Below are 22,358 nucleotides of genomic sequence, written 5' to 3'. Positions count from 1 at the left end.
ACGATTATATGATATATTGAATGCATGAAGCCCAATAAAGCTATTGTCACTTGGCTTTATTCCGAACAAATTGTTCACAATGCCAGCTCGTTGCTAAGGAAAATTTAAGGATAGCTTATTTTAGAGTTTTTATGTTAAAAAATTTGATAAAAGTTGTTGTAATATATGTAATGTTTTTTTCTTCAAAGGTTTTTTTATGTTGAGAAATATGAGAAAAATCGTTGAGCTAGCCATTTATGTTCTTACTACAGTAAAATAATTGGAAAACGAAAAATTAAGCCCTGATTTATGTGTGATGTTGCAAATGCTCCTGAAACTTTTTGAATTTGCGCCTTAACAAATGTTAAAATGCGCCCGAAAAATGTTTTAAAGACAAGTTAAATTACGTTTAAAGTTCATCTATATAACGCATGTGTGTTGATATGTGTTCAATTACTACTTTACTAAAAGGCCCGTGCATTGGAGCGGACGCATTTTACCTGATTCACTTATCGATTTTTGTCATAGACAAGTATGTGATTTCATGAGCCTTCTATGCGCTATTTAACTGAATAATTTTCATTGTTCTATTTATTTGTTTGTTATAAATGGTTTATTGATATAAAATTATTTTTGAAATTATTGGGTTTTTGGTTTTCGGTATAACAAAAGAATGCACTGCAGCTTTTCTAAGTCTGAAGCCCTATTTAAAATGTAAATTTAATGTTTATTTCCATTTATTAAACCGCCAATTCTCCGCAATCAAAGCGCGAATCCGCGAATCTAGCAAATTAAATATTTGGCGCTTTTGGAGTTTGATGCTATCAGAGGAGAGTTTATTACTATTCCCACATATCAATCCCGCAACTATATGCAAATCCCCAATTATGAAAATTTAAAATTTAATTAGATTTATCAGCGGATATAACAGATTCGATTAATTTAAGCTATAGATAGTATCTTAAAATTTGTTACGTATCTATCTATTACAAGGTACGGGCAAGTTACAATTGATTAATCTACACAGAACAACTATTATACTCGATTAATCTACGTAAATACAGAATTATATTTAGGCGCGTAAGAAAGCTCGCTACTTTGAAAGCACGCACAGCGCACAATATACGCAAGTAATTGGTTAATTCTGCTCCATGCATCAGCATCCACGCCACCGTCCACTGTTGCCGAGGCATTGTGATCTCGATGTTATCATTCCTCCGTCTTTGTCTACAGCGTCCGTCCTTGTCTGCCTTTACGCAGGAGTCGGCACGCACGGCACCACGCGTGTCATTAAACCACCGCCGACGGTCCAGTGTGTCTCGTCAGTTGACGGAAAATGTTCCGATTAGTTACCGATGTGTGTATGATTTAGTTTTGTGTGTCCAACATGAGTATGAGCGATGAGCACTCGGTACATTCTTCGGGGTTTTCGGATAACTCCAACGCCGACCCGGGGGATAGCCACGTGAGTCCTTTATCCATTTACGAGACAATTGTAAGGAGATTTCACAGCTCATTTGATGGGTATTTTATTTATAAATCAAAGTATCTAATTTATGCACGCGAGTCGCGTGTAGGCTTTGATTGTTACGGTGCTGGATAACGATAGATTTCTTAATGTTGCGCAATTTTTTATTTTATTTTTTTATTATTTCAAATATGCCGTAGTAAAAAATAAGTGTAGATTAGTTTCATAGAAATTCTTTCAACTGTAGTACTTTAAAAGCCGGTTTTTATGAGTTATTAATTAACCTAACGATGCTGATAATGGTTTGTAACAAAAAACTAGTTGAGTATGTACGCATAATAAATCATTTTTTAAGTAGTTTTATTGAGTACCTCGCTAATACTTGTAACAACACCTAGATAGATCATTTTTTTTTATATCTAGTTTTAGATTATATAACTCACAATGGGTATATGTTGTACTATGTTCTATCGCAATATTTGAAATAAAGACGACATTCAATGCACATACCTGAGACACTTTTTTTTTTAAATTATTATTATAATCTTCTATTCAATAACTAAGAAGAACATTTATAACTTACGGCGGTTTTAGGTAATTACATAGTCATTCAAATCTTATTATATAAGTTATATTAAATTATGTAATATAGTCATTAATAATTACATTGATCAATTATTGCTAATATGTGCAAATGATACGAAACCTTCTTATATCAAATCACATATTATACAAAAATATTATCTAAATATGTGGAGACCATAACTTATTTACATTTAACAGTTTATAGTATTCACGTTATAGTAGTAAAATAACTCCTATTAACGAAAAACCATACACGAATATGACTCATTCAATATGAATAAAAAATATTAATAGCCAATTAAATTGTGCATCTGAATATAAAGCAAATAGGTACATATAATTCTTCACAGAAAGTCATCATAGTATATTACAAATTTAAAGTGAGATGTTAGTGAATTAGTTACAGTTAGTTAGTATATACGGCTAACAGTAATAAGTATAATTAATTATTAAATGTTTGAAGATTTGAAATTGACAATATGTGTAATATCTGCCCATTGCTTTAATTTTATTTTTGGTGCGCTTTCCACAATAAATTGAAATTGTAATGCGTCAAAAATAGAAATGAATTATTTTTAATCTATACGTCACATATAGATAAAAAATAACATTGCTAGTATCATGCTATAATGAAAACAAAAATCCTTAGTCAATCAAGTGTTTTAAAAATAATTACCCGACGCGATGTGTAGTCACGCTCGCTTGTTATTTATGGTTGGCTTAACATTTTACTGGATTCCATTATAATTTTGATATCACTTAATAAATTACCCGCTAACTGCGAAAAAGAAAATTATATTGTATATTTTGCTTCAATCCATGTGCAGTAAAATAACCAAATTATGATGGCAACTAATAGGAGAGAAAGTCAACCTGAGAAGTTAAAACAGGTACTTTAATAAATTCATCTTTACAACAATAATATAACTACCAGTAGAAAAAAATTGTATGTGGTAGTCGAGCACGCTTCGGCACGAATTGGGCCAGCTCGCACCGGGTACCACACCCCCACAGAAGACCGGCGTGAAATAGCATTCTGCTGTGTTTCAGTCGGTGAGTGGGGGAGCCGGAAGCCCATATCCTTTTTCTTCCCCTTCTTCTTTGTAGAGGCGTAAGGTCTGCAATGGACTTTATGCCTCTCTAAATGTTCATGGGCGGTGGTAGCACTTAACATCGGCGTCCCACCAGCCCCATTGCCGACTGTGACATAAAAAAGTTGTTTTATCTATACATATAATAATACTTTAGAAAAGTCGTATTTGTACATAAAAAGAAATTCAAATGAAATAGCCTGGGTGTTAAAGGATAAAAAATTATGAATACCTTACACGTATTTACCTGATAATTCATAATTTCTGGCATGTAAGATAAAAAAGAGACTGCTTTTATGTTTCAGTAAAGAGGTTAAATAAGAATTACAACAATACCCCGTTGAAGCACATAAGGTGTCTTATAATTATTATCTGCAGTCGTTTTGTACATTCACAAAACAGTATTGTGCCAATTTTACATGTAATTTTATCTTAATTGATAAACAATAACTGTATTTTAGAGTTCCGTTGTTATCACGGTAACATTTTGCTCTGTCCATATAATTGTCGTTTTAGAGTAATAGTTGACCAATTGCATTTTTCAAGTAAAATGATTAATAACTCTATAGAAATGTCGATAGATGGCGCTAGAGGTTGCTGTAAAAACTACGGAACCCTGCACTCGACGGGCACTTGACCGATATATTATTTTACGTATTATATTGTTACGCTTTTAAAATGTTTTATCTAATTCTGGTACACTTGCTGCTATAATTTAGTGAAATTGATATAATAATATGATTAATTTGCATTTTTAACTGACGAGCTACTTGCTCATTTCTTAGTTTAGCATTCCATTTGAAACGAACATAAAGAGAAAAATACATTCCCACCATTGACACAAACAATATCAATGATTGCCAATCAGGAATAATAACGCTATAAAGTAGCTATCTTCTGGAGAAAGGATTTAATTAACATTAATTAAGTTATTTTGGTAAGTTATTTTGGTAAGTTATTTTGGTAAGTTATTTTGGTACTTAAACGGTGAAGGAAAACATCGTGAGGAAACCGGCATGTCCAAGAATTAAAAAAAAAAAAGTTCGACGACATGTGACATCTGCCAACCCGCACTTGGCCAGCGTGGTGGATTATGGCCTGAACCCTCATAGGAGGCCTGTGTCCCAGCAGTAGGAACTTATATGGGCTGATGATGATGAATGAATGAATGGAGTTATTTTGAGATTAAAATATACAAGGTTAAGGCATTAAGAAGTAGTCTAAATCACGTTATCACGTTAATCAAAGTTAATTAGATATCCTGATTTTACCTCGCTTTAAATTGCCCGACATCACTGATAAACATTGTTTGATACTTTGTCGTCCATTAATCACATTATTATTTATCATTATTTCAAACAGTGAATTTCTTAAAACTAGAACTAATGAAATATTTAACAAAGTGAGCCACAAGGATACTTATGCTACTTATTCATGTTACAGTATCATGTTACTGACCGCAGACATTGAGTATTGTCGCAAGCGATCTATATGCCTAGCTGCAGACCACGTAAGGCTGCGGTGTAAAACTAGGCACTATGATGTCAGCCATCGCGAATACTTCCAAAATTTTATGTATTTAACTAGCTGGACGCCCTGACTCCGCCCGGGTAGTCATTTATCGGTATCTTTTAAGTTGGGTAAAACTGTACATGGTGTGCAAATTTGATTATAATCGGTTGAGTAGTTTAGGAGTTCAGGGCGGACAAACAACGTGATACCTAATTTATATATTATGATGATTTTTTTACTATGAAATAAATCAAATGAGTAGCAATTACTAGGTTAAAAGCCCGTTCAATACTCTGTGATTTATTTCTTTTCCTACTATTTTACCCATTTTAAAAATATGTTCAGAAAAATTTGATCGAATCAGAAATTGGAAGAGATCATGGTTATACTGTATACACTTTCAGCGATTGAATTTATTGATAAACATTTTTATTTCCAAGTATTAAATTCAAAAATTCGGGTTTTTAATCTCCTCTATAACCGACGTTCCCAGAAACGGTTCTTAATTCGATTGTTTTTCTCGCTGATTTTGTTAGTCGATAGCTCCACGGGTTCAAATGGTGTCATTTTAGAATCAGGATTAGTCCTCAGCCCTCCCCAGGACCATCTCCGTGAAAAAATAGATTTTCTAGATCAGAATAAAATAAGAGAGAGAATAATTCTCCATCGTCTTTCCGTAAATATCTATATATATAAAATTCTCGTGTCACAGTTTTCGTTGCCATACTCCTCCGAAACGGCTTGACCGATTCCTCTGAAATTTGGTAAGCATATTGGGTAGGTCTGAGAATCGGCCAACATCTATTTTTTATCCCGATATTCCTACGGGATACGGACTTACGCGGGTGAAACCGCGGGGCGCAGCTAGTTAATTTATAATTATTCTTTATTATTTAAGCGAAAAACAGAACATAACACACGTATTTAATGGTCATACGAGATGGGTATACTCGTGTGGGATATATTTATGAATTTAGGATGCTGGGTTATTAAAAACATAATATGAAATATTTATCGTTGTCGTTAAATGTTATTAAAGGGTTAATAATGATCTTCGGAAGTTCGTGGTATAAAGATAATTTAGGTAAAAAATTAGTCACAGCGGGGTACATTTTACGTACAAAATGAGTACGGCAAAGTATGCAATCAAAGTAGTTTTAACTGGATCTTTTTACTTGCATTTCATTATCGATTTTAAAATTGGCCCGCAATGTCAATGAACCGCCCTCAGGAACCGCGTTTGGTGTTATTGGTTTGTGTTCTACAATTTCTGTTTATATTCTGTGTTGTGATAACTACACTAATAAGTATGATTACTTAAATTTTCTATAATCTAGTAAGATTCCGAAATTTTATGCCAATTAGTATATTACCACCACCATCCATTAAGATGTCAATCGGAAAACGTCAGATCAAACCGACCGCGCCGACCAAATCGAGCAAAGCAGATAAAAAAAAAACCTTTAGAACTTATTTAACCTTATTGTTAATAAAGTGTATTTTTCTTCAACAGGAATTGCAACCAGCCGATATAATATACGTAGATAGCGGAATCATGCAGCCAAAGTACAACGAACCTCTAGAATTCGCGGAGGTTGAGGAACTTTTGGGGACTTCTCCGGCACCAAGGCCGTGCACGCTGGTCTGGAGAGATCTCACAGTTCATATCAAATTGAAGGAAGGAAAACTGAAAAGACTAGTCAATAGCGGTGAGCTGTTTTATGCTTGAACAATTTTATTTTCATTTTCCGCATTACTTTCTGTAGACATTTTTTATCAGAACATACCTTGATAATTTGGAATATTTATTTCTGTTAATGACCTATCAATATCCCAAAAAAAGATTGTCAGCTGAATCCTTGCCGGCTAATAAATTCTAATATAATTGTTTAGTTTAGTTTACGTTAATATTAGTGATTTCCGATGCTACATTAGTTTAAAAAAGATTTATTTGGCTGAGTCATCAGTGTCGTAAAAGGATATTATAAAATTTTCCATATCATGTTCTTTTTTGCAAAATAAGCTAGGTTATTTATTAGCATAAAATATAAACAAATAAAATTTGAACGGATATCCTTTCCGTGCTAATTAATAAGTGGAATCCAGGTAGTTTAATCGCGTTTGTTTTATTATCATTGATAATTAAATACATCACTTCGTTAGTTGTGAAGTTTGAAGAATAATTAATAAAATTTAATCATAATTTTTTTCAATTCAATTTAGGGAACAGAGACACGAAAATAATTCGCTATTAACAATCACAATGATTGTTGAATTATAGTGAATTAATGTTTAAAAAAATTTCAACACATGGATGTTTTTATTAGGCCATTAAGTATTTATCTAATTGCTCTTCTGTCTGAAATAAATCAGAATTATAGGGAGCATTAACACGATTTTATAGCGCTAATATTATAAATTCAAATTATTAATCATGTGTCAAGAGATACTCGCACGAGTATACTAGAGCTTTGGCTCACGATTATCCGAAACGCGATGATAAATTCCTCTCTTATGTAAATTTGCGTAATTGATATGTAAATCATATTATGACAATACAATAAATTAATACAAATCAACACGAAATGTGTTTATTTATTATGTCTATCTGTATTAAGAATACTATTTCATTTATACCTTGGAACTTTCTATGTTTTAAAAGTAAGATTAAGTAAGATTCAAATAATGTATTTATACTGCCGCTATTACAAAAAAATAAGAAAAAATGAGTAACCATGTAATGGATGGGTAACCATTTTTATGCAGTTTCTTCTTAGTTTATTTATACGGAACCCTTAATGCGGTCAAGCGCGGGCCAGACTCACGAAGTCCGATCCGCTCTTGACCGATTTTTTTTACTAGTAACCATGGATTATTGTAAACAGGAAACATAAAACTTTAATTGAATATTAAAAAAATAAATAAACAAGTGACTAAATAATTAACAAAATTATACCTTCCTCTTTACACCTGACAACCCTAATATTGCGGCTGACTGAGAGCTCAACCATTTTTTTTTTCTATTTCTTACTGCATATCCATTTAAATGACAAATAATTAATTTAATAAAACATATACATATAACTACAATTCATATAAGCAAATAAAAAAAAACAAAAAAACGTACCTATAACGATTGGTATTATAGATCTTAATAATGTGTAATAATTGCATAATTTTTTTTTCGTTAACAGTAAATGGAATTGCAAAACCTGGATCATTGGTAGCGCTCATGGGACCAAGGTAAGTTGACACATATTGAATTGATTGAGAATGAGCTTTTGTAAATCAATTTTAATGACTAAGGTATACCTTCAAGATACAAAAAAATTCTTTCACCTCCCTTTGCGTACTGCTTGAGAAAGTTTTGTGTATTCATTACCTGAGTTAATTTTTATATCTCATAGCTCTCTTAGTTTTCTTTCATACGAATACTATGGACGGTCAGAAAAGTTTTCTGTAAAAATCGGAGGAGATTTCATTGTCATATCAATAACCCGATACACAAAATTTCCAGTATTACAAATCAGGCGGAGAGTTTCAAAAATTACATCTGGTCCCACTATGTGTAAAAAAATATTTAACTGCGATTGACGTGAAAACGAGAAAACAAAATGAATAATCGTACAAGAATGAAAGATTCCAAATTCAAATCTAATTTTATTTAATTTTAACAATCTTTATGGCCAGAATGTATTTTCCAATTTACATGTAGCTACTTCTATTGAATGATGAAAATATTCTATATTTATTCCTATTAATTGCTTCCTTGGTATAAAAAAGGAACCTTGATACATAGACGGAGCCGGCACGAGTCTCTAGTTGTATCTATAAAGCTATGTTTTGTAAAAATGATTTCTACACAAACAATTTTTTTATTTATATCATATACCATGGTGCTCAAAACAAAAAATAATACTTCAAAGATCTTTATTGCTTGAATATGGATTTTATTTTCATAAAACACCCGCGGCCTTGTTCGTGAGAACTCAGACAAGAAGTGGTCTGTACGGTATTTTGAAGTAATAAAAAATAGATTGAAATCAAATATTAGGTAATTTTCTAGAATAAAAAGTCAACAATATTTAACAACATTAATATTCAGGCTTCAGATTTTTATCTTAATAATTTGTTTATTCTGTTGTTTTAAAATTTCCTGCATATCTTACCTACATAAATAGGACTCCTGTAAAGATAATGCTTCAAAATTTTCTATGTTTATAATAATGCATTAATTACCTTCTTATAAGTCTAAAATAATTGTAAAAGTTTGTTGTTTACTAAACTACTATGTAGATAGTATTACTCATATAAGTAATTACTAACTAGCCACTTGTATACTTTGCTTCACCCGGGTTGCCGAGGGATACAATATAGTCACAATCACTTCTCTTCTGAATAGTTTAGCTTTCTGTAATTTTCATGATCTGAATTTCATGATTAGAAATTCCGAAGAACGTAGAAACTAAAATCTACTATATAAAAATAAGTCGGGTTTTCCTTCCTGACGCTATAACTCCAAAACGCACCAACCGTTTTCCACGGTTTTGCATTCGTTGGAAAGGTCTCGGGCTCCGTGAGGTTTATAGCAAAGAAAATTCAGGAAAAATTTCAACACAAAAGCGGGAAAAACGAAGCCATCTGGTGGCGAAACGGAGTTCGCCGGGTTTGCTAGTAACTTATAAATTATGATATTGGTTTAGATAAAGATGTGTTTTTACAGTGGCGCTGGAAAAACTACATTAATGATGGCCCTAGCACATAGGAGTCCAAGTGAGTTATGCATTTTATTTATAGCATTTATAACAGTACTCTTAACGCTATCGATAGTTTTCTTAATTATTTATCTGTATACAAATAAATTTAAATACTCCACGCATCTTATTCCTACAATAAAGGGATAGCTAAATAAATACATCAATCATAAAGTTGGCAAATTTATCCATAATTATTTTATGTGTAATTATTTGAAAATGTTCCTGAAATTTATTAGAAACTGCTAATTATTATATAATACCTATCTGGCATTCTTCATATTCAATAACATTTGGATTCAAAATTTTATTCTTAAAGTTAAAAGTTTCTGTTTTTATTTTCCTCTTTTGACGTACGTACATAAGTTGGTACTGTGGTGGACGGAGCCATTGCAATGAACGGGCGGCCGGTGGGAGACTTCATGCATCAGGAAAGCGGTTATATGCATCAAGATGAACTCTTCGTTGAAAACCTTACTGTTATGGAGCATCTAACAATTATGGTGAGATCTTGTGTCTTCTCTTATTAACGACGTCTTAAGAAAGGTTCTCAATTCGATTGATTTTTTTGCGCTTGTTACTCGATAAGTCGAGCCTTTCAACTGATTGAGCTGAATTCACGTCTAGACCTATTTAACTTTACTTTTTACCGTCGGTGACTTTTTTTATAGAAAAAATAAAAATTTCTTCTGTTATCATTGTTCTCATAAATATATTTGATATTTATATAAAGTTTACTCGTAGAAACAAGATATTGAAAGGTGTTGTTGTTTCATAGATAATTTCTTGGACAATGAATACTGTTATTATTTTGACTATGGTCTCACCGAATAATCTTATCGCTCATTCATTAATTAATACTTTATTTTGTTAGTTTTGTTACTGATTTAACAAAACATATGAAAAATGTATTTCTAATTTGGCGTAATTCGATCAACCATTAACTGTTACAATATTACCAATAATATTAAATTAAGAATAATTTGGTAAAAATAATGAATCAATGACCCAAATTAAAGTAGACGTTGTGCCTAATCGCCGATAAGCTTGTTACCTTATTAGGAAACTAAATCCAGGCGACGTAATACACTAGGTTCGCATAGAGATAGCAATTGCCAAATTTCTACCATTTACCAATTGATCACCGTGTTTCTTTAAGAAAAGAATTTGTGGGATAAAGAATAGACATGGACTTAACATTGTATTACTGAATTCAGAATATCATGTAATTTATCTCTTGCAACTCTACGGTTTTTCGTTGCATTGGCTAGAATGTAAGATTTCTATTCACTTTAAACAATTTTATACATATATTTTTAATACCTTTAGCAAATTTTAATCAATCTAAGAATCACGACAAAAATCTTTCATAGACTATTATTACAAATTGAAGTCAGGATTAGTTATTTAGGAAAAAAAATAGTATGAATATTATTTATCTCCTAAATGTTTATTACTATATAATAATAATAACGATATAATAAATTGATGATTTTTTTCATTTTAGATTGCGCCTTTGCTCAATCTATCGTGCAAAATAAACATTCTATTTATTGCCTGGCAGAGATTGCCTCTTATGAATAAGACCGCTTCTTGTACACTCGACAAGTTTTTTTGCCCTCATTTCGTTATGTTTTCTGTTTTCTGGGACTGTACAATAAATGTTATTAAAACGACGTGGATTTTAATAAATAAATAAAATAAATAAGATATATAATGGTAAGTCTTCAACAGGCGCGTCTACGCATGGACAGACGGACATCGTCATTGGCTAGAAAAAGAAGAGTGAACCAATTACTTCGACAGTTATCTTTGTATGGAACGCGGCACACTCGTATTGGAGGGCTGGATGGAAGGAAGACCCTCTCTGGAGGAGAGCGGAAGAGGCTCGCATTTGCTACAGAGGTAGGTTCATTAGTAATAGAAAGTACAAGCGGGGCAAGCAACAACAGGGGTTTTGAAACGTAAGAACTAAAATAACAAATTTTGTAACTTTTCATATTCATAATAATTTTACATGTATAAAAAAAAGCTTAGCAAAAGGGAACATTTGTGTTTTTGTGTACATGTTTGTAATTTTTTCACACAGTAAATAAATCCATTAAAGTCTTTAATTTCTAAATGACAAAATAATAAAATATGTATGTGTATATATATATATATATATATATATATCATGTGAACAAGTTTTTCTGTTCCTTTTATAAAATATATTTACGCTGGTAACAGCGAATTATGAATAATTTGTAAATTTTCCACAATAAATAAGCTATTGATAAGATTTTATATGCACAGGAAGTGCTTCAGATGTTTAGCTATTTTCTAAGAACAAGTCCTTAATGTTATACAAAATAAATGGGACAATATCCATTTATGCTCACGATTAAGCATCTAAATAATTATAATGTTTATTTTTTTCAATCCTTGGTGAGTTTTTATACACAATCTTAGCATAGATCGTATGATGGAAGCTAGAAAATATGCAATATTCATACACATTTATGCGTAATTCAATTAATTCGTGATTTTATTGCTTTAAATGGCGAAAATTTGTATGAATTTTAAAGGCTTCTTATTTTTATGAACATATAAAACGCATTTGTATTTGACTTAAAAGGTAAGACATAAATGAAATACAGTAAAATACCTAAATGCAAATTTAAACTGAGACGCAAAATCGTCAGGTTGTAATATTTTTTTCACAACTCAATATGGGAATCAATCGAAAAGGCGTCACCAGTAGAATACAAAATAAAAACACACAACAGTTATCGGTCTTTGAGCGTTACATATAATTTATAGGAATAGATTAACAGATATTTTGTTTTTATTACGCCACTAGATTTGTTATCTTTGTGATCATAATGCCTTTAGCACGAGCCAACTACCAATATATTTTGCTGCTTATACAATAGATCTCATCTTATTTAGTTTAATGTCCAGATTAACTTTATATTTCTGTATCAATATTAGAATATATTTACGGAGGAATTTAATCAAGGCGCTTCATATATCTTTATGTAAATATGCTAGCCCTTGACTGTCTTTGAAACATGGATCATAAATAAACGATCTCTTCCAAATGTACCTATGTAGCTTTTACCTACTGCTTTATGTTATAACTCATTGATCTCGTACACATCCAACGATTGGTGAATATTTGAATACCTAACTAATTCTTTAGATAAACGTTAAAATTAAACTGATGTGATTTTTTTTTTTTTTATTCAATGCTCGATCTGTGCTATCAAGCACAGTACTAAGCATTGAATTCAGCTAAATTGCTATTGAGTTGTAAATAATGCTCATAATATTGAAAATACTATGTATTTATGTATACGCTTTTTTGCTTTTGCACAGTCAATTTAACGCATTCATTCGCTATTTGATTCTTATTTCGTATACACTGTATAGAGTTTATGAGATATCATTAAGCCCGTTTTAATAAACAATATGATTATTAACAATGCGCCTCCTGACGATATTGTATACCAAAATCTTATACTTTCTAAACAGCTTCTGACAGATCCGGGACTACTTTTCTGCGATGAGCCGACCACTGGCCTGGACTCTTCATCAGCCCAAAAGTTAATGACCTTACTCCGCGCGAGCGCGGTGCAAGGCAAGACGGTCATATGCACGATACATCAGCCATCTTCAGAGCTAATGGCATTGTTTGATAAGTTGGTGTTGTTGGCTGAAGGAAGAGTAGCATACGCTGGAAACGCGTCCGGGGCGTTAGGGTTTTTTGAAAGGTCAGTGAGTTAATATTATAATAGGCGCCATTGTATTTAGATCTTTTAATAGAATTGCATTGAGAAATTATAAGAGAGTCTAAATATCCGGAAAATTACATTTCGTTCTTGTATATACGTATTTATGACTTAAATTGAATAAACTGTAAATATTAAAAAGACTGCTCTAACATTGTCGCACAAACTTTTCATAAACAATATTAAAATGAATAAACTTGAATAATTAGAATAACAGAAAGAAATCTACCAGCCACCGCACAAGCTTAGAATATTTTCCACAACAGGCCACTATGTAAAATAAAACGCGATGTAAGGCTTCAGGTCGAAGCCCGTCTCAGTATTAATTTGGTTTAATTCCTATACAGAAACATGGCTGGTGAAACTTATTTTTAATTTATGCATTCATAAAATTTATGTCATTTAAAACTGGCACCTAAATTTAATTATGTACCTATAAAAAACAAAAAAATTACGAACAAATTTGCGTATTTTTCCTCTATCGCATGTCTATAATTAAATCACGTATTTATTCCACTATCAATGCGGTTTTAGTTCAATAGGTCTTAGTAATTCGTCCTAACGATCTAGGCTAACTATTGACCCTAATAAGTCTTTCCGACCTGAATAGACCAACAGTTACTTTCAAGGGCTCTATATAACTTGTATAACCGCATAAGCTGAATTTTGTCGTATTAATGTCATATCAAGAATGAAAAGAACAGAAAAGAGATGCGAAGACGCAGTGATTAGACAACTTCAATGACGACTACAATCACGGTTTGGCTTCTGTATTGTTTTAGTAGTAACCAACATATGAATAAAGGAATCGTTTGTCGCTTTGAATTTCGAATACTATAGAAATTATGAAATAATTTTCTTCTATAAAAAAGGTTAACCACGTCCCTAGACGTAGGGATGATCACATCAATCAGTTAAACACCCACAAAGTTATCGAGAAACGAAGCCAGAAAAAAAAATCGAATAGTGAACCTCTTCCGTTTTGGAGACGTAAGTTAATGACTAACCATTCTTTTTATTTTAGCCTTGGTTACCAATGCCCAATCACGTACAACCCCACGGACTATTTTATTAAAGTGCTGGCCCTCACGCCCGGCTCCGAAGGCGCATCACGCCACGCGATCAAGAGCGTCTGCGACAGATTCGCTGTGAGTGATGCTGCTAAAGAACTAGACATGGAGATCCATTTGGAATTCCATCTAATTGACAACCAGGATGAGGTAATTGTTTTTTTTATTGCGAGAATTATGCATCAAGACATTAATATCTTTGATATTCGTTAGAACTGTCGAATTCATCGTATCTGATTATCACTACATACTATAAAACAAAGTCGTTTTCCGCCGTCTGTGTGATTTGATCTTTAAAATTACATAACACATTTTGATGGTTTTACTTAATAGATATAGGGATTCAAGAGAATGATTTAGGTACATGTACAATTACATAGAAAGGAAGGGAAAGGGGATTAATCTTGAGTATAAAGAAATCGCTTTTTCTAAACTGTTGCCTAGATAATTTAACCGTAATTTTTAATTGGGTTACAATTTAATGCCTATGGAACAGATCAGTTTATCGATGGTCTCTTAAATTATAAATTGACTCATTCGTTTATTTGAATGAATATATGGTTTTATAACAAACATTTATTAGAGAATTAAACGAAAGTTCTGTTTAAATTAATCATAAACGAAAACAGAAAACATAAACGAAAAAATACGATACGTAATATATAAATTTTGTATTTAGAATTCGGCATCTAAAATTTTGTATTATTTGTAAATAATCGCCATTGTCATTTTTAAAAATGAAGTTGTTAAAATTCTTCAGGAAGATATATGACGCAATTAGCCCGCTACGGAAATGTATAAACGGCTAACAAGCAAAAAATCTTCGACTGCACATTTACAAGTATTACAAAACTTTCCTGTATAAATTGGTTAGTTCCAGATCCCTAAGCGAGTTCGGTAAACCTTATATAGATAAAACAACAAACCCTTAAACTTGTCTTAAGATGAAATTACAAATTGTTATTCTGAAGAGGTATTCGTGATCAATAAATGATATGTTTTATTCCAGGAATCAAAACGGACGAAAGTCAGCAGTTTTAAAGCTCCATTTTTCCACACGAAGATTATATGGCTCGTCTATCGGTATTTATTGATGGTTTTGAGAGACCCGAATGTGCAGCTGTTGCGAATAGTTCAGAAATTGGTAAGTTTATATGCCTAGAATTAGTATAATTTCTATTGGTGTCCTTGGCTTATCCTATTACTATCCGTCTGTCTGTATTTCGGTCTGTCACCAGGCTGTATCTTAAACAGTTGTCTATATATACTACGAAAAAGTAGAAAATCTAGAAAGTTTTTTATAGATATCAATCCAATTATAAACATAAATAAGGGAGATTACATAATTTATTAGAAATATATACAAAACGTTGAATGCATTTCGGAACAGACTCGGAAATGTCAAGTTCCACTGAACAGGTTTACTGATTACAATTCAAGAGCCTTTTTTTCTAGTAAAGCATTTTATACCGGTTATGTGAAACAATTTTATCGTAGAATAAATAAATACTGATTAGTTAAGCTTCATGTCAGTAGAACTAGGCAAATATGTGTTCTCACATTCCGTAATGAACGAGACATTTGCATGAATATGAATTACTGAAATCACGCCCTGGGAGTATATTATGAAATAAATAACTCCTAATACTGAAAAGCTAAGGTTTTGATTTTAAATTGTTAAAGCAATTGCAATGTTGAGTACAAAGTGAAAGTATTTTATTTATTAAATCTATACTAATAATATAATAAAGCTGAAGCGTTTGTTTGTTTGAACGCTCTAGTCTCAGGAACTACTGGTCCGTTTTTTTAGTTTAGATAGCCCATCTACAGAGAAGAGCCGGCTTGAAACTCTGTAGTTATTTTATTCATATTTATTGTCATCATAAATACATATTTGCATGTTTGTTTTACTTTCAAAGTAAAGCTCAGAGTTTTTGATATAACTAATACTGCCACATTAATGTATATTTACATAAGTACACACGAGCGTAGAATCGAGGTTTTCTGTGTTCGATTCCCGGCTAGGAGCCTCAATAAATATCTCGGTTTGGCAGGACCCAGAAAGCTGATCACCTACTAAAGAAAATGCATTCGAGACACAGATGTCAATTCACTATACTGTTTCTGGACCCCAGTCCCCACAAGAGGACTCGGAACCTCACCTTACCTATATTAATTTATCTACTATGTTTCCAGTTTACGCATAAAAGATCTATATAATTATCTTGTTCCAGGCTATAGCCCTAACAGCCGGTCTATGTTTCATCGGCACCGCTCGCCTCACCCAGGCTGGTATCCAGGACGTCCAGGGAGCCCTGTTCATCATCATAGCCGAGAACACGTTCAGCCCCATGTACTCCATGCTTCACATATTCCCAGAGGAGTTCCCGTTGCTGTACAGAGAACTTAGAGCGGGATTATATAATACACCCGTCTATTATGTAGCGCGCATGATTGCATTGGTATATATAACTTATATATATTATATATACTAGTATATGTATCGCCTGCACTATTACTACTACAACTATCCTATCTTTTAAGTTGGATCAAACTGCATATGGTGTGCAAATTCGATTTAAATCGGTTGAGCAGTTTAGGAGTCCACGGCTGATGTTAATCATTTAAAAGCTGAATTAAGTAGTATTGCTCTGTATAAAAACACGATTTATTTATTTTCTGAGATATTTGATACGCTATAGACATTAAAATTATCCTTCAAGCATTATAGTTCTCTTCTAAAAAATACACCGTCGTCCCGGGGAAAGGAGGTACTACTCCAGATTTAAAAATGGGATCAAATGAAAAAAATTACCTATCAAATATAAATAGAATTATGTCAATCGGTTGAAAACCCAAGAAGATAGATTTGTTGAATTAAATTGAGAATCTGTTTGTTTTTTGCAATAATACTGTAATATAGCTAATAAAATAATAAACTATTACCATTTATTTTAAGTGGATGGAACGTCAATTATATATATGTAAGCAAATAATTAGATACGATTATGTATATTGATTAGAAACATTAAAATAATTCGTTATACCTCGAGACTCGAGCTGTTATCTGAATTAAGTGGGACGATAAAAAATATTTAAAAGTGTTTGTGAAACCACACATTTAAATTTAAATTTCGAATTCGGTATGTGCAACATTTAATTTTAAGTATTTTAAAACGTCGCTTTAAAATACTTAAAACAATAAGGTATATCTAGTTAATACTTAATGAAACTGGTTATGTAAATTGGATTACAATTTGGTTTCTGTAACGTCTATATTCTATATTTCTGTAACGGTGTAAGGTCTATAACCCTAAGTTTGTTACATGACTTACGGTCATATTCTGTACTCTAGGCATAATATTTTGTAAATAGTGTACATGTATATATAAATGTACGAACATCGCAGTGAAAGTATACTAGTCTATTTTTTATTTTATTATAGATTCATCAACAGGTGTTACAAATACTATTTTCTCTTTATATAAAAACTTTAAGTATTACAATAAATATATGTCTATTATATTATACACATTCAAATTTAAATTCAAATTTATAAAATCAAACAATTAACCTAACCTATAGCTAAGTACATCACGGTAGCAGGACGAATAGGTATCAAACAATTAAAGGTTTAAGACCGATATCTTTGCTAGGTTCCAGAATAACCTGTATTAAAGGCATAGAAATAAAGTAAAGTAGGTTGGTTGAGCGAATTGGTGATAAATAAATGCATGAACATCATACATAAACTTTAATATACCTTCACTTTTATCACACATTTTAAAAATATGTTTTGTGCTAATTCTTCCATTGTTATTTACAAAATAGAATATGTATTGTGGGAGTATTCACGTAATATATTTTAAACTCGAGGTGAGCACCCGCAAACGATCCAAAAAGCGGTACAAAAGAATGAATTTATAGCTTACGTGTTATTATACAAGCTACGTTATTGCTAACTATCATCAAAATCCATACATTACAATACAAATACATCCATACATCCATACAAACTTTCGTGTTATGACGAGAATGATTTAAATGCAGAAGTTTTTGCAAGTAACAAAAATGTTATATTTACTACAGATAAAATGCTAAAGTCTGTGTCTATCTTACTCTTACTAATATTAAAATTGCTAGAGTTTGTAAGGATGTGTGAGTGTTTATTACTAACTAAAAGTACAGAACCGATTGCAATGAAATTTGGTACGTAGACAGCTGGTCAACTGGAATAACATATCACTTTTTTTCCCGATATTCCTACGGGATACGGACTTACGCGGGTGAAACCGCGTGGCGCAGATAGTTACTCATAAAAGCTTTGCATTTACCAGTTTCCCGGCTTAGTAGTGGAGCCAACGCTGTTCACACTGGTGGTCTACTGGATAGCTGGTCTCCGCAGCACCTTCTATGCATTCGGCTTTACCGTGTTTCTCTCCATTTTGGTTCTGAACGTCGCTATTGCGTGTGGTAAGTGTATTTATACAATTAATTCTAAACTACATAGTTATGTCTAAAGGTATTTAAGTTAATTTTCGTCAACGTTTAATGATCTGAATCTGCTATATTATGAAGAGCAAAATGTTTGATTGTTTTGTTTGTAATATAAAGGTGCTTAAAGGTGCGTTAATTTGCTACAGGTGAAAGCAAATTAAATTAGAAGAAAGATAGTTTCTTTAAAACGTACTTATAAACAATTGTAAAAGTATGTTAGCACTTACTGTCTATGTTGTTATTTACTTCTTTGAGAAGAATAGGCTTCCTATTGTCTTATGTTTTGAATGCAACAATTATTACTTTACAGGTTCTTTATTCTCATGTGCATTCGGTTCGATGCCCGTCGCGATCGCATACCTAGTGCCTTTTGATTACTCTCTGATGATGACATCGGGACTCTTCATCAAATTAAGGTACTTTTTCACCTTCCCCTTCTTCCCCCACTTTTTCCTATGTTAGTATATATATATATAATAATAATAGTTTTCCTCTTAAACTACTCTATTTTAAAAACCCTATCAAATCTGTTGCGTAATTTTAAAATCTAAGCTAAAAGACACAGACGCGCGGAAAGCGACGTTGTTTTAATACAAATTATAAATACAAATAAAAAAAATATACTTTAATAAGTATAAGTTATAAATATAGTTTGTATTAAAATATTAAACAGCAGTATTATTGGTTGTTAGAACTTTCTTTGTGTTAAATATTTTGATATTGTACTACTTTCTAACACATAAAACGTATTTAATATTAAAACTCAATTAAAAGTTTAACTAATAATCAAGTTTATTATATATTTCCAGCTCAATACCAAAATATATATCGTGGATTCGACACCTCTCCTGGTTGATGTATTCCAATGAAGCTATGACTATCCTCCAATGGGACGGAGTTCAGAATATAAGTAAGTATATTTTTCGTCATTGTTCTGTTAAAACTATGTAAAAATCGTTATACTATTATAATTAATTTAAACCACAAAAGGTTTTCAATCCTGAGTATTTAGCAAGCAATTTATCATTATTAAAAAAATCACGAGACGGGATTCGAACCCGCGTCATGTTTCCAAAGCGTAGCAACGCCTAGCCTCTCGGCCAGCGGCTCAGCAACTTATTAATATGAATTTTCCCACTTTAATTAATCCTTACTTAAACTAATGCGCCTAAAATTGGAAGAATAATTAATCTCACATCTTAAGAGAACGTACAGAAGAACCTAACCTAAAATGAGTGAACTTTATTTAATTAAGACGAAAGGTCCCCTTCTCTACTTAAAAGCTTTTGTTATCATGACAATATTTCAATTTAATAGAACAACCTTGAGTATTTTTTGAAAAGGGACACGGAGTGGTTCTAGGAAGGTAAAAAAACTGGCGCCGAGGGAAACCCCAATAAAAACAGTCAGGTAGAAAATAACAGGTGTAAATTACACAACGGGTTTATACAACTCTCATTTGGAATATATTTTTACTTGGGATTCAATGAAATGAAGTTACGTAATAATCGTTTATCTTACCTCCTACTAATATTATAAATGCGAAAGTTTGGAAGGATGTGCGTGTGTTTGTTGCTCTTTCAGGCAAAAACTACTAAACCGATTGCAATGAAATTTAGTACGTAGACAGCTGAACAACTGGAATAACATACAGGCAACTTTTTATCCCGATATTCCTATGGGATACGGACTTACGCTTGTGAAACCGCGGGGCGCAGCTAGTTATATATAATCGTTCATTTTATTATTAGAAATAAATAACAAAGCTTTACAATAACATAACATCTATATGATACAACTATATTTAATACAATAATATCATAGTTAATAAGAAATTGATTTGTGATTTATATATAAAGTAATAAATTTCTATGTGGCGTTATCTAAGTTTTTTCTTCACTTCTTTAGCTTGCGCGGCAGAAGACAACGGGGCTCCATGTTTGAGCACAGGCGACGAAGTGCTCAGCATGTACGACTTTACAAGCAATGAGTTTTGGCCAGATATTGTCGCTCTGCTTATATTATATGTCGCTTTCCACCTGCTAGCCCTCGTAGCTCTAAGATATCGCACTAGGAGAAAATAAGGTATATCATTGTAGCCGTAAAATAATATTCATTGATAATTAATAGCGAATGGTTTCTATGCTCATTTGATTTTATTCAAATCTGATTAAATAGGAACCGATTATGCATGCATGCAACTCGAATTTAAAATGTTTTATTTTTTGCTTAGTTTATTCATAGTTTTGAGTCGGATATATTGAAAATTAAGTATTATGATTTATTTAGTTAAAGGATTCTGCTAATAGTCTATACATTACTCTTTTATTTTTCTTTTGCAATTCGTAAATCATTGCAAATGATATTAAAATTTTATTTTAAGCTTTGCCTAACGTATACCACCTAACGGATAACTCCTACTCGGTTTTTATTACTATAAATATGTACTAAAAATACTATCTTTCAAATAATAAGTGTCTTTACTTTGTTTATGATAACTATTTTAAGTAAAAGATGATAATATGTGTGTTAGTTTTTTAATATCAAATGATGTTACCTTTCGGTAGTTAATATATATTTTGTTTAAAATTTTGTCAACTATAATATTTGTGTTGAAATCGTATTTCTTTCTATATATTTATATTTTTACTACTATCTTGTTACGTATTTAATTATATACAAGAAAAACAACGGAAATGTAATTGTAACTTATTTGATTTGATTCTGTACATACTTCAAAAATCATATAACTTACTAAAGTATGAATGTTTTTCTACTGATTTCAGAATAGATACCTAACTGTCATTAGGTATAAATTTTTACCGCAATAATTTCATATAGAAATGTCATTTTATTTTGCTGAATGATATTATTTTTATTTTTTAAAATTGCTTACTTCTTACCTTCATTAAAATAAGGTTATTAACCCATTTTGCCTCTTTTCTTGCCAGTATTTTATGTGTATTTGCTGTTACGATAGTACCTAAATACAGAGAATATTACAAATAGATGTAAGTTATTGATTGTTAATCTTTATTGTACAATACTAGTTTTGCCTTGCTTAATATATACAGTGCCAAATGGATTATTGTTTTTAATTTTTTATGGGAAATTTTATAAGAATAAAGAGATGGTCTGCGAAGGTTGATGAAACAGGTATGGACCTCCAGATCCCCCAATTACCGAACGAAATAGAAGCATTCACATGCTACTATACTATACTATTATTACACCAATCTTCTAGGGATGGTTTGCTTTTTTTAAACGCCCTTATCAACTACTAGGCCGATTTCTAAAATTCTTTCGTTTATGGATATTATGAACTTACGACGGACCGCTAGTATCATGTGTGCCAAGGAAGTTCAGTTATTTACCTCCTAAATGTTGCAATAAATGAATTAAACTAAGAAGCTAGAGTGGCTAAACGGTTCACCAGATAATACTTTACCCAATAATGGAAAATCGACAAAGAGTCTTATTAGGATCGTTCCTTTATAGGATCATAAAGTTGGATCCTGACTTGGGTGGGTGAACGAAACTGTGGCAGCGTATAAAATTAGAGACACTGCGACTAAACTCATCATTCCTAACACCACTCTGCCAGTTTTGTATAAAGTTTCAAGTACTTA

The 22,358-nt window shown here is 31.9% G+C and overlaps 1 protein-coding gene across 1 annotated transcript; it reads left to right on the top strand.

Annotated features, from left to right (window-relative positions):
- Positions 1-1,251: 1,251 nt before the first annotated feature.
- LOC119834748 (protein scarlet) lies at positions 1,252-21,814 on the top strand. Its single transcript, XM_038359212.1, has 14 exons — positions 1,252-1,444; positions 6,149-6,344; positions 7,830-7,878; positions 9,359-9,408; positions 9,756-9,892; positions 11,124-11,294; positions 12,906-13,144; positions 14,187-14,382; positions 15,242-15,376; positions 16,467-16,694; positions 18,570-18,705; positions 19,040-19,145; positions 19,539-19,639; positions 20,638-21,814. The coding sequence occupies exons 1-14, from the start codon at positions 1,367-1,369 to the stop codon at positions 20,811-20,813; spliced, it is 1,998 nt and encodes a 665-aa protein (XP_038215140.1). The 5' UTR covers positions 1,252-1,366; the 3' UTR covers positions 20,814-21,814.
- The last annotated feature ends 544 nt before the right edge of the window (positions 21,815-22,358 follow it).

Source organism: Zerene cesonia, chromosome 20 (genome assembly GCF_012273895.1).
Source record: "Zerene cesonia ecotype Mississippi chromosome 20, Zerene_cesonia_1.1, whole genome shotgun sequence".
NCBI classification, from domain to species: Eukaryota; Metazoa; Arthropoda; class Insecta; order Lepidoptera; family Pieridae; genus Zerene; species Zerene cesonia.
Note: the sequence above shows the minus strand (reverse complement) of the source record. Positions and strands in the feature narration are given on the sequence as shown.

Excerpts from the sequence above, each read along its gene's own strand:
- LOC119834748 (XM_038359212.1), top strand. The coding sequence starts at position 1,367 with ATGAGTATGAGCGATGAGCACTCGGTACATTCTTCGGGGTTTTCGGAT. Across the intron at positions 1,445-6,148 it reads CCGACCCGGGGGATAGCCAC|GAATTGCAACCAGCCGATAT; the intron begins GTGAGTCCTTTA and ends TTTCTTCAACAG. Across the intron at positions 18,706-19,039 it reads GAACGTCGCTATTGCGTGTG|GTTCTTTATTCTCATGTGCA; the intron begins GTAAGTGTATTT and ends ATTACTTTACAG.